The sequence below is a fragment of the Numenius arquata genome, chromosome 13 (assembly GCF_964106895.1).
Source record: "Numenius arquata chromosome 13, bNumArq3.hap1.1, whole genome shotgun sequence".
Lineage (NCBI taxonomy): Eukaryota > Metazoa > Chordata > Aves > Charadriiformes > Scolopacidae > Numenius > Numenius arquata.
Genome location: NC_133588.1, coordinates 8,192,232 through 8,206,504, shown reverse-complemented (window position 1 = coordinate 8,206,504; position 14,273 = coordinate 8,192,232). Strand labels below are relative to the sequence as shown.

Here is a 14,273-nt window from a genome sequence, read left to right as displayed (position 1 = left end):
CACTATTTAAACATTGGGGTAGAGCACTATAATTATGTGACAATAAAGCTGTAATAATCTGCCACAATCGATCTTCCCCTTGCCCAGCCCTCTTGTCTGTGCTGCAGTTCCACATTTGGAAGGTATTTCAGAAAGTTATAATGCTGAACATTTTAATAATTCTGTGCAATGCTGAACGCTTTCTGCTCCAAAGGAAACTGGAAGTGCTCAGCCCTTTGCAGGATGAGAACTCCAACGCTGCTACCGAACATCAGAAGGGCCCTGCCCTGTTTTCATACAGAGGAAGAAGTGATAATGGGGTGGAGCCTACACAGGAGAAAAACAGCACTAATTGCAGAGGAAAGCAAGCATGAATGGAAGCAAATTAGATTTATAGAGCCAACATGGAACTAACACTTTTGGACATCATTAAGTGTGGGTTCAATAGTACTAACCCATTAAGCAACCAGCTAACGCCCAGGACTATCTCCGGCCAATAGTTCTGCAGCCGAGCAGCTCTTCCTTGAAAGCCTAAGTACTTCCTGAGCAGAAAATGCAAGCAGGGAAATTCTACTGTCTTAGACACAAAGCAGAAAAAATTTAAAGGGGAGGAGAGAGCGAAAGCAAAGGGACTTGTCATAAATAGATGCTGTGTAAATCATGTGTAAATTATTGACTTGGAACAGAAGGTAGAACATTATTGCGATACAACTACTTGTATATGGGAAGACAAGCAGAGAAAGAGAAGAGCATAAATGGAAAGGAAACCAGATCTTCCAAAACTGAAATATGAAGTAGGTCTAGAACCTCCAAGCATAACTTCTCAAACAAGCAAGGGCTGTGAAAGCAGAGTACATGGAAGCTCAGGACAGCTACCAAACCATGGAGCCATTGCCCTGGGCTTCCCCTCCACGCTGCGCTACTGGCTGCCAAGGAGCAAGGAAAGGCATGTCTTCTTCTCAGAAACTGCGTGTTAGAAAAGATTAACCAGATCGGCTCCAAGGTATAGTTGCTTGAGACTCCAAAACCAAGTACAGGTCAGGAGTAACTCTGAATTCATCAATGGTATTTTTTTCTTTCTTTCTGTTCTTTCCTATTCTGCTATAAATGTAAAGGAGAAATATTACAAAAATTTGTGATTTTTCTCAGCAGCATTTTGACATGGAAATTTCTGTATTATGCAGTAATTATGGTTCTTTCCTAATTGTGTCTTTCATCCTTACAGCCTGAAGCATGATAGGAGCATAAATGAATTATGTGTACATCATCGATCTCTCTCATTCTACATACAGGGAAACTGAGGACTGCTTTCCCATCTGTGATGACTTTCCAGAACAACCATGTGAGTTGGTGGCATTCTCCTCTAGAAATTGAACCCTTTTCGTGCCAAGATTTGTGCTTAAAAACTGACCCACTATCTTAAGGTAAAATCTGCCAACTAAAAATGATCCACATGGATCACTGAAAATCCCAGCTTGTTTTTATGCAGCCAGAAATTTAACTCAATTAGTGTGACCAATCAAAGATGCAATCGCAGCTAACTGAGGCTGAGATATTTTATTTCATTTCCACTGTATTCTGACTGCGGAAAGAGCACCACGCCTTGCTGTCTTGATTGTGCAAGGACTCTATCGAGTGTATCAGTGTTCTCTCTTGAGATGTCAACAACCCACATATCACTGGCTGTAAAAAGACAGGCAAAAGCACAGAGTATCCCAAAATACAACAGAACACAAGAATCACGCCCTGGCATTGGGTGCTGGAGATGGGTCTCATGTTTTCTGATCTCTCAGACAGTAGGAGAAACAAAGGGAACCATGACTAAGGTCATAGGCTTTGTACAAGAGGGAAGGAAGGCTAATACATGAACAGGGTGCTCCTGAAGGCTAATCTGCAAGCACAGAAACATCAGGTGAGACTCCCCACACTGGCATGCACAGATGGAGTGTGATTTCACAGTATAAAATGTCACTGAGAAAATGAAAACTCCCCAAAAACACTACTTTCAAGTGGGCGGTGTCCAAGCCAACCAAATAAAAAAAGAACTACTGACACGGGGCTTGTTCATACTCATCATACTTTTGCTCTGAGATATTGAGAAAAATGAAAGAATATATTTAAATAGTCAACCTTAATACTTATATACTGCAAACACTCAACAGAATGTCGGTAAAGAATTTTTAAAAGCTATTTTTGGAGGGGGGAGAAAGGAGGACTCGCACTGCATTTTCCATTAAAAAATGGCTTAAAAAGTAGAACAGACAAGCTTCTGTTGGTTTTTTTTTTCCTTCATACTTCAAGTCAAATCCATTATCACTGGGCAGAGCTTGTGAAAGGGATACGGTCTTTAAAATCATATAAACTCAAGCCATTTATAAAATGTCTGTTGAATTGATTGGAAGATGAAACAAAAAACTAATGGAAGTAATATGACCTCATTTCAATAATAATGTTAGAGGGGTTTTTTTTCGTTGTTGTTTTAAAAATCTTATTTCTGGCAAGAAGTATAAAGACATTTTATTCAAAGCAAGAAATCTTAGTTTTCCATTTTTTTACTTGTTTGTTTAGAGAGTCATTTCTCTGCTGCTTTTTTTTTAACTGATCGATTGTACTCCACAAATAGAAAAAAAAATCCAAGTAGGATTTTATCGGCTGCAAATTAAATCAACTATCAACTATTTTCAAGTATCAGTAACGTAACTGCTGATTTTGAAGAATCTGGAAATATTTCCAACTATCTGAATTGGTTCTTAGTGCATCGAGACACAGAAGTTTACAAGTAAGGCCATGCAGATACTTGGGGGCTTGTGATTCAGTTTAAGTAACGACAACATTGTGAAGCCAAAATCCTCTAAGGTACATACAAGTGAGACAAACTTTGTGAGGAGAAATCAGACTTTTTTATCAGACCAACTAATAAACGTGGAAAAGCGGAGAGGGGCCTGAAGAAGGGGTTATGGCTTTAAGCATATCCTAGTAAAGTCAAACAAAGCTCCCACTAACCTTAAATTAACCAGGGTAACCACTCTTAAGTGTTTGCAGATTTAGGCTTTCATTTTAAATTGTCAGGCTTTATAACTGTTCATCACATTTTCTTTTCTTTTTTTAACTTGAATACATTTTATAAAGCATGTTCAGCTCTGACAATGAGTTTTCTGATTAGTTTGAAGGTTAAGTGAAACGAGCATTACTGAAGTTTTGTGCCCTTTGCTGTATCTGCTTTTTAAAGTGATACAGTTTTTCAAAGGATTGACGCTCTAAAATCTCTTTCAAACAAGAACTATGCTGACAAAATAGGAGATAAGTTGAAAAAATCCTCATTCTCTTTTGTTCCAAATAGATTTAACTTTCATTTTTGTCAAATATGATGTGTGTGATATGAAGAAGTAATACTGCAGTTTTGTAAATCAGAGACTAATAGGGGTAAAAGATGGCTTTGTTTGGTGTGTTGTTGTGTTTTTTTTTAAATTACCTGGAGGCATATTCTTAATTAGGCAAATCACAATTTGTACAACCGCTAGTTAGAATAGTGAAAATGGTCAAGGGCGACTACTGTATAGGTGCCATTGAAACAAACCAAAAAAATAATAATAAAAAAAAAGGTAAGGGGAAAGAAAACAAATTAAAAAAGGCTCTTCACCACAGCTAGACGCATTCCATGCACATGGCCTTTGATGTCATTATTATTGTGGTAATTGAATACACCCCAATTTAAAGAAAGGGGAAAAAAAAAATATAGAAAGCAAGGTTTGCTTGGCAAAGCATCCAGTGTTTTTCTTGGGTTCTTACTTATATCAAAATACTGAAAAGTTTGCAAGTTACCATGTGAATTTTTTTAAAACTTTTTCCTCCTTCGAGTATGCTAAAGCAGTATCCCCTTCAGATGCCACTAGCACAGATAGTCTATATTGCTGCTACTCTAGTTTAAAAAGCAAGTTCTTTCTAAAATCCTGTGTAAGTATATGCATGCAGCACTGCTGATTTCAATGGAGTAGACCACATATACGACTAGAATTTGGCCCACAGGGTTTAACATTTAAAAAAATGTATTACTAACAAACATGACTAAGTATATTTAAAGAGCAGCTTCATGATTCTGCACAAGTGTTTTCTGAAATGGTCTAAAAGAAGGTCTAAAACTTACCACACAAGTCAGGTCTCTTGATACATCCACTAGTTGCTGTGCTACTTGCAAGTCCATTAAAGGCTGCTAAGCCATCAGAGCTGTAAGCTCTTAGGACTGACAACATGTTCATCTGCTTCTCCAGGACCTGTGGACCCTGAACTTGTTCGGGTTTCATCACTCCTTGTGCAGTTTCATGGGAGGATAGAAGATTCTGACTGTGCCACTGCTTTTCTGATGCTTGCGGCAGTGGTGATACAAGCCCTTGTGTTGGTTGTGAGGTGACTGCGCTTTGCATATTGTCGCCTCCTTCACTGCTTTCTTTATTTAGGGCAGACAACTGCTTATTCATAATATCTGGTTCTGTGTCAATGTCCTCATCTTCAATGTTTTCTTCCTTGGAAGATTCCATATCCTCAGATGAAGCTATGTCAGACAGGTCGTCAGTAGCACTTTTATTTACAGAGTCAGAGAGCAGAATATTTGGGTCATCTTCGGATTGTGTTTTTATTTCGGATTCATTACTGGTGCAAGAATTTTGTGTTCCCGTGCCAATAACACCAGGATAAACACCAAACTGCTTATAGAAGTCTGTTGTAAAATTACAAAAAGTGGATTCCATGTGGCTGGGCCAAGCAGTGCTCTTTGCCTCTCCCAGGGTCTCTTTATTTTGTCCTTGGGTCATTTTCTCAGAAGCTGAGTCCAGCTGGCTCAACATGTTTGAAACTACCGCCTCCTTGCTCGACTGCACAGAAGAGGGAAGCAAGCTCACTTTATTAACCGAGGCTGAGGCTTCTCTAGATTGCTCTTTGTTGTTCCCTATGATGTTGTCTTTGCGTTTAGCTTTGCCCAAGTGATTGGCCTGGAGGTGCAGAGCCATTAGTTCCATCGATGAAGTGGTAAAGGAACAAAACAGGCAGCCGTGCCAAGCGATATTGTCTTGCACAGTAACAGATGAACCTGGGAGGGAGGCTGCATCTGGCCTTACAGATAAGTCAAGAGGTTCGTATTGTGACTTTTCTGGTTTTCGCTGTGAGGACTTGCTATTTATCTTTTCCTCACCACCATCTGAGGCCAGAGCTTTTGCTGAAAGTGGATCTGAGAGCGCTTTATCCTTCATTTCTTTTTCTTTCTTCAAAGAACTTAGGACAAAGCTGTCCATGAAAGCTTGCAAAGACCCTTGAAAGTTCACGCCGTTCCCAACCATGTTCTGGTAAGCACGGCCAAGTTCAGAAAAGGGTGTTCCTTTGGAAGATATGTCTGAACCCTTCATATTTTCTGAAGATACTTCAGATGACATGCCAGCTGCTTGTCCTTGCTGATCTCCAGAAGACAGCATTCCTGACGTCCACTGCTGTGAGACCATGCCACTTCGGAAATCGATACCAGGAAGCCCCTTGAAGGCTCCTCTCAATATATCTGGTCTAATAAACACAGAATTTTTACTTGATGTCTCATCTTTGTGTTCTTGGCTTGCAGATTGACCAGAGAGTGGTCCTGCTCCATTCTGTCGCTCCCGATGGTGCCGTTCCAAGTGGTATTTGAGGGATGCAGACTGAGTACCAGCATAATCACAATGAGGACACTTGTAAGGCTTCTCACCTATAGGTATGGATAAAGAGAAAAATACAAAGAAAGAGAGTTGACTGTACTTTGGTGTACGGATGAGTGAAGAAAAAAAAAAAATCAACATTAGCTGCTTGCAAACAAGATCTTAGAGCTAATAATTCATTTTTAAAAAAGAAATGCCTTTAATTGAAGACTAATTCATAAACCGAATATTTCTAAAATGGGTTTCCAGAATGTGGGGCTATTCAGGAATGACATGGTATCTACACACAATTAGCCATCTTTTTCTTAATCTAACATGTAGAAAACTGTTGTAGAATTAAAAGCTATGATTATGAAAATGAAGCATAACAATTTCAACCACAGTAATCATTAAAAGTACAAGTTTAAAAAAAGAGAGACAAAGAATGTAACAAATGGATGGTTGCAATATTTTGTGTATACAATTGCTCTAAAATTTGTTTAAATTATACACATGGAAACCATTTTTAAACCTAAAAATTTTATGGCACTGTTACGCAAGACTGAAATGAATGATTTAAGTCTTGCTCTGCAGTAAATCATGGATATAATTAGCAAATGGCATACTGCACAAGTAATTTATCATTATTTGGAGGGCACCATTCCAGAAGGATTCAAAGATCTGCAGACCTACTGCATTGTTTCTAAATAAAGAACTATAAATACAGATTCTATAAAATATTAATATCATTACACTACATTATGATTGCAGCGTGTAAGAACATATAGTTAAAATAAAAACTAGTCAATAAAATAAAAAAGAAATCGAGTAATAAAAAAGTACAAAATATATTTACTTTCTCTATTTGAAATTAGCATTATCTACTGTTTTTTGCAGTCCTTTAAATTTGTCCTAATGGCATTTCTAATGCTCAAGTAGTAAAACGTGTAATTTACCTACCTTAAGCACTTTTCTAGGATTAGCTTGAATAGAATTTTAAAACATATAAGATGATTTTCATGAATTAAATATATATTTTAATCCCACACTAAACTTTTATTGTTCTTTCAATACTTTAAAAGATGTAGAAGCTATTACACGTATAACAAATACTCGCATAGAATCATTAAGACATATCCAAAAAGAATGTACATGTAAGCAAATGTACATCGAAATTTTTGCAGAGCACTTGTTAGCAATGCAGAGTCCCCTTTAAAGGAAGAAGTAGGGAAACCCTCACTAAAAGTGTCAGGAATCTGAAAGACTTGTGAGCTGTCAATATTGGCAATTATTTCTAGGAGGGAGTTCAACAAGAAGAAGAAGAAGAAACTGTTTTCTCTATGTAGCTTTTTTTCCTAAGTGATCCAAAAGACATAGGCAAGCCTTCTCCAGATGGCATAATGGAAATACTTGTTTTGAAAACTTGCTCCACAGTAAAAATGCTCTATAATACTCTGCAGTTCACCAAACCAGCTGGAAAGTTACCCGTTTTTAAATAACCTCTAAATCTGCTTAAAACAAAACTGAAAGGCTTTCAAACTTTTGTTACTTAAGCTACAGCCTTTCAATTGAAAGGCTGGTAAATACTTGGGACGCTGCTCCTCTCACTGATTGCAGGAATCTACTAATGAGGTGCACCATCAGAACACTCAAATGACCAGAGCACTGCACGAGCAGCCTCACTGACCATGAACAGTAGCTGGATACGTGCTGCAATTCAGAGGGGGCTGAGGTAAGTGACATGCAGTGGAAATTCTAAATTCTAATCCTAAAGCTAAACGGTGAGACATGAGAGCTTTACATCAACCCCATTAATCGACTTTTTTAGAGGAGAAAAGTGCAGCACCTCACACAAGAGGTGTTCAGCAGAGGAGGAGGTAGTAATTAGCACGGTTCATGCTTTAGGCCTGGGGTCCACACAGCTTAACAGAAGAAATCAGATTTAAACATTTCAGTGCAACTTCTGAGTTTTCCACAATCACCTAATTAAGTTCTGGCGCTCCACCAACAAGAAGTAGGGGCTGCGTTTCAGTGGGAGCTGTGCAAAAGCAAACAGTTCCTACTGACGCGCAAGAATCGCCCAACTGAGACGGATCACGTCTGCCTGGGCTTCCCTGGGCTCAGGTGAGAGCCTGAGCACTCACACCCCCGTCGCAGGCGTCCTAGGGTAGGGACGAGGGGACAGAGGACACTGCCTGGCTATTTGCTTGCATTTCTGCAGGGCCGTTTGGGAGGGTGCAAACTCTGACAGCGTTTGCTGCCAGTCAGAACGTGGGCAAGTATAATGTTGGTTTTACAGCACGTACATACTGCGATATTTTTGAGCCATTTTCTGTTATTCTGATGTTTGTCCCACCAGTTACTATCAACAGTCACCAGCAACCTCTGACACAACTTAGGTATTTCGTGTTGCCTAAGAACTGGTGAAAAACAGGTACCAGGACTTTATAAGGTTAAATGCTCTCACTTTTGCATTTTCACTCCTCTGAATTGAAAAGCTCTTCCTCAGCATCCCCTATGCCTTTACGGAAATCTTTAACACAATTATACTGAGGACTTCCTTCTACTCTAATGATAGTTGGGTGTGCGTTTGCATTGCACATCCAGTGACACCATTAAAGAGCGTGTCCCGGCATTGCAGGCGCTATGTCAGCTGTTGGGCAACTGCTTCTGCAGGGAGGAGGAGAAGTCTGCAACACAGGCTGCACTCGCGTTGCTAAAAACACACAGGAGCTGTTCAAAGCAATAAGTATATGTAAAAATGGGTGTGAGTGAGTTAAAATATGCTAACTAGATGAAATACTAGTAATATTTTGTACTTCTAAAGTACCTTCAGTCTAAAGCACTGGGCACAACAACATACTCGTATTCTGAATTGCTAAGCCTTGAAGTCATTACATTTTCCATATGAGAGCTCCTCCATTGAGTGAGGTTCCTTTCAGCAGAGGAGATCTGGACACAGCTCGCCACCAGCGCCATAAGCATTGGCCTGAAAGAAGACACTGGCTGAGCGAGCGTGATAAAAAGTTCAAATCTCTCCTAGCCTTGGTACACTGCCTCTGTGGTGCTCCCACCTCTTGCGTGGCTAGAAATGAGATCTGAAGCTGAAGGTCTGAAATTGGACTCGACATGTAGCAACACACTGTGCCACCTTTACAACACAGGACTGGCCAAATAGCATTGTGCAAAGGGAACTATTCAAAACCTCTCTCTTCTCGTTTAGATCCCAATATTGGCACCGATTTCTTTACTTCAAAGCAATCTTAACTGCTGCTATTTCAAGGGAAGGCACTGGGAGAAGGGAGTAGGATGGAGTAAATCATCTTTGAATCTTTCAAATTTAGTGTGTCGGTATTTCCTAAATTCAGTAATTTTGCAGGTATTTAGATGCTATTTCATTCGTTCAAATTAACAACCAGCTACGCCCTGTGTAAGTCCCTGTACAAATGACAGAGTTATAAGCTGCTGTAGGAAAAAGCGCAACCTAGCCTCAATCAAACTAACCAAAACCCAAGGCAGTTGCAATGGAAAACCCAAAGGACCCCTACTTGCAGGATTCCATCAGCAACAGCAATAGCCTATGTCCCAAGAATACTAGAGGGGACAAGAGTGGTAGACTACGATTCTTGTTAGAAGATAACCTGTTTGTGTCTCCTATTTTGAGGAAAGGTTTCAGAGAATTCGTCCTACTGTAATGACTACCCCAGTAATACTGCCAAAAGCAGCGTCTGGATGAGTTATTTAACACTTAATATCAGTTCACATAAATTAACATTGCCATGTAGGAGTGAGGGAACAGGACTTTTTCAAAATAATTTTCTGCATTTCATATCCAAGAGTCATTTTTCATTGTTCACAAAGGCAATGACCATCCTGATCTTGTTAATTCTCTGGCCTTGTTTGTATCCATGCAAACCTTTTCACAACGGAGTAGAAAGAGAGAATATTCCAGTGTGTACAATATAAAAAAAAAAAAAAGATCTTTCAGAGAATAACTTATCTGGGCAACATAATCACAGTTCTGATCTATCTACTGCTCTGGTTTACAAGACCCAAGGCATCTCACAAGACCTATTTTATATTAGGATACAGTAAAACAATAAAAAAAATCAATGTTGCTTGTGAAAATCTGCACAAAAGCTTGGTAGATAACTGGAAACAGACATGTAACCTGGTAGAAACAGGTCTATTTGTATAGTAGGTTGTATAAACAGTGCAGATGTACAACCTGTGCAAACTATCGCCAGTCCCGCTCAGAACGCAATCTGATCGTACGCGTCACAGGAATTATCTGCTACGGGCTGAGCAAGGAGACCACAGCCAGATTATAAATAGATTTACAGATTCTAAGGCCAGAAGGGACAGTTATGATCACCTAGTCTGATCTGCCGTACAACACAGGTCAAAGACCCTCATATGATAATTCCTGCATCCAATTTTAACTACAATTTGAAACAAAACCTTCTTGGTTGAGTTTAAACACATTCTGTTTCAACCACAGCAACCACAGCAATGAGGAGGAATCCAACATGTCCCTTGGTAAACTGTTTGACTGGTTAAGTATTTTCACTACTCAAAACTTGTGCCTTATTTCTGCTTGATTTGTCCAGAGTCTGCTTCCTACTACTGAACATTGCTACATTTTTCCCTGCTAGATTAAATAGATATTTTAAATAAAAAAAATTTATGCCCTAAGGAAGGTACTTGCAGATGGCAAACCAGTCACCTCTTCACCTTCTCTCACTCTTGAGTGGAACATCCTTCCCAATTTTTCAATGTCCTTTTACATTATGGGTACCCACTTAAGCTTTGATGAAATTTCAACTTGATATTAATCTTATACAGTCCGAGACTGTGTTTACATCCATAGCTATAGCAGTCAACTAACAGCTCATATTCTATTCCTTCTCTACCATAATCCTACGCCCAGTTCATCAACACCTCTAGTATTTGTTCCTTTACATTTTGCTGATTTAAAATTCATACTGTTGAAAAGAGCCCACTTGACTAAGTGACTAATCAGTGCCTCCCCATGATTTTTAGCATCTTACCATTTTTGTGCCATTGGTAAATTTTATCAACAGTGATTTTATATACTCTTCCAAATAATCATGAAATACCAAATAGATGGAGCTGAAAGCACTGCTATGGAACTGCCAATTTATGTGCCACTTCAACTCCGTATACTGTTGGGGGTTTTTTGATGGCGGGAATTGTCACACAGAACAAGCCTTGAGAGAAAGTGAGAAACTTGATAAAAATTACTTTCATAAAATAAAATTGAATTAACCAATTCTTAATTAGTTAACAAATTCATTGTGTACTTTTACCCAAAACTTAGGTCAGGGTCGTCCATTTATAATTTCAAGGTTTTAATATTCTTTCTTTTTGGAAATACTAGAATAGCCAGAGCTTTTTTACTACCACGAGTGATCTGGAACTTGCTCTGTGTTCCAAGACTTGGTTTTTTAAATGAACTTTAATGATTTGGAGAGCTCTTCAACCAGGGTTTTTAAGACTTTATCTGTTAAGTTATCCAGTCTCATTCACTCTAAAAAATATTAAAATGTAGTGGGCTACAGCATAACAGCCTCATTACTTAATGGCAGAACTGTATCATTGGAAAATACTTATAAAAACCATCATGCTTCTTTCCGAGAACAGAGCAGAAGAGTATTTAGTCTTCTATACCATGAATTTTATCCATTCTTCTCCAGTATTAGCAAGATACCAATTGACCCGGCAGATCTACAGAATTTTACCCTGTCTCCATAACCCTAATAGCCACATACATATTTTTACCATTACTTTTAGTTTCCCGTATCAAATCCTCTTAAATATCTATTTATATTTAGTGCTGTGAGCTTCTTCATTCATTTTTCATAGTTAACGTGCAGATTGTTAAATATCTGTACTGTGCCGTGCACTCCCCTTCCTCACTGAATGCCCCCTCTCCTTTTTAAGTAAGATTTTTTAAGGAGTTTGTGGAGTGTGCCTCTCTGCTCCCCAGCACAGCGAGGGCTGGGCATCAGAACAAGAACCCCAACACCTAATGCTCAGCAGTGGGGGTTTGACACTCACCCAGGGACAATGTGAGTTGCAATTCAATCCTATACATTTCTAAACAAGCTCTAGTTTTCTTTCATGCAAAGCAGATGAAATCAAACATTTTATAATTCCAGAGAATATCGCTTAATGAAAACACTGACAACATTTTCCAGCATTTTTTATTTTACCATTGAAACAGTTATTGATAACCTATTTTATCCATTGTGCAGTAGATATTTTAGAAATGAATTGCTGTATGGTTTAATTAGTTCATTATTATGCCTATTCTTACACGGTAATTTCTTTTATCATTCTAATCATTCACTTCACACTTTTTAAACCAAATGGAATATCAAAGGTTCTGTAGGATTATTTTTGGATCCTGCACATGTTTCACCACACAATTAATCTGTTTGTCAGAAATACTAGTTAACTTCTTCTCTTTACTACTTTCCTTTACTAGTGATTTTTCTCTATTATATAAGATGAAACTACCTCTACCCTGTAAAAGGACAGACTTTTGATGCTTTTGACTCAGTTTATTAAAGATTTTTCAATTGTGCACTAGACATTACAATAAAAATATTTTAATTTTTATAAAGTTTTATAATTGAATATTTTCCTTTATTTATAGCTCATCTGCAATATTTATTTAGTCTTTTTACATGTCTTTACTTAGTTAAAATGCAGAGAGATAAATATGGTTGTTACTTTGCAGGGAAGATTCAGTACATTAATATAAACTGTACACTAATTCCCCCAAAGCATATATATATGTTGTAAACCTGAAGACTTTTTACACAGCTGCTTATTGCTAAACAGTGCCTTGTCCAGAAGGGGACAATCTGTGTCTCTAATTGCTGTCACTGAAGCTGAGATTCATTATGTGACTTTCCCATTAAAATGTGAGCATTAATTTGTATAATGAAATATCACCCACTGCAGTGTTCATTAGCCATGCCCTACTGTATACTGCACATTGTTAGCTACCTAGAAACTGTAGTTAATTTCACTAATGGATATTTCCCTACTTAGTGTTTGGTAGGAAATTTATACTGTAACATTACCTCTTAAACTTTTAAGGAAATTTAAATTCAATCAATTATTTTCAACAAAAGTTTGGGATGTCATTAAGACAGGAGAAAAGGCATGCTGTACAATGTTAAGGATGGGAAATCTGGAGAAATCTAGAGAAATGAAAAGTCCTTTTAGTTCATCTTAGAAATGTAAGAATAAAGGATGTTCAATACCAAAATTGTCTCCTCTTGGAGCACATATACCCATTTTCCTTAATTATTCATATTGCTCATCCCACTACAAGCGCCTTCAGAGAATGGCAACAGGCAGTCTTTTTTTAGGAAGAAAATGTGAATTGAAATCATTTAAAACAGCACCATTTTTACTGTATTTCATCAGTTCATCTAAGCAAGTTTTAAAACTGGCTAGTCACATTTCCAAGGGAAAATGCAGTAACACTGTAAATGTATATAATACATCTAATACATGTAAGATGTATGTCATACATACCATAACATACTCTCAGTCAATGGACACAGCCCTGCCAAGATTTTTCTTCCCATAGCTCTCTTTCTTAGGTTTCTTCTATTTATCACAACCCAAACCTTCTTCAAGGCTCGACTTTGCTCATGCACATTATTCTTTTTTTCATTGTTCAAGGGATTTAATTGTGCCAGTCACGCTGGGAATATGCCTCAGCACCTAATGACCACACAAACCCAAACTGGTCTCCATCTGAAAGAAGCTTCTGAATGCTAACGCAAGGGGCAAAGAGGTGCTAGAGCCAATCTGAAACCGGCCCCTACACAAGGTGTCACTTGTCAAGGGTAGAACATAAGAAATTTTAATTTTTTTACACTTAACAACTGTTTCTGTGCAGTCCAAAGGCCAAGACACGACAAGTAAAAACCACACCCATTTATTTGATTTCAGCAGGAACTGAGAGTGCTGAAGAACACAAAGAAGATGCTCAGCTCCTTGAATGTAGGAACCTTACACTGCTCCCCGCAGAGGAGAAAAATTGCAACTCCGGAAGCCTCTGGCATATGGCACATTATGGGTCCGAGATACTTGGATGGTTTTCTCTTACACAAAGTCTGAGCATCTCTAAGCCCTCTGTGTTATAACCTTCTTAGCTGTATTATATATTGTTTTATAACCAGGAAGCCGAATCACAAAGTGGTCTGCCCACGCGTCTACTGTGCATTACTGGTGCATACACATGCTTTGCCCCTCTTTCTGCAACTCTTCACACAGTGAATTTGTGTGAGTTCAAGTAGACAGCTTTGAAGAAGCAGGACCATACAGCCCACCTCTATTCACTGGTCAATATAAAGATGTCACCTAGGAGGGCTACAAGAGTTCTGTCTGTCCTCTCTAAGCCCTGAGGCTCTGGAGCGTTTTGCCCTGAGAGTCCTTCCTCTCTTCTCTTGGGTTCAAACTAAGGAACTGTCTCATCCTTCAACTGTTTTTAGAGCAAGAGGAGAAACTTGGATTTCACATAATTATGCCCTTTTCTTCTTATCGTATGGGAACAATCAGACATCATATCTTACTATCTTCCCCTCAAAGCTC

At 38.5% G+C, this 14,273-nt stretch overlaps 1 protein-coding gene across 1 annotated transcript in view; it reads right to left on the bottom strand.

The window, feature by feature from the left end:
- ZNF536 (zinc finger protein 536) overlaps positions 1-14,273 on the bottom strand; it is a 185,864-nt gene that overhangs the window by 116,224 nt on the left and 55,367 nt on the right. Inside the window, exon 3 of the mRNA XM_074158092.1 lies at positions 4,124-5,704. Coding sequence (XP_074014193.1) covers positions 4,124-5,704 — 1,581 coding nt within the window. The remainder of the gene's footprint in view (positions 1-4,123; positions 5,705-14,273) is intronic.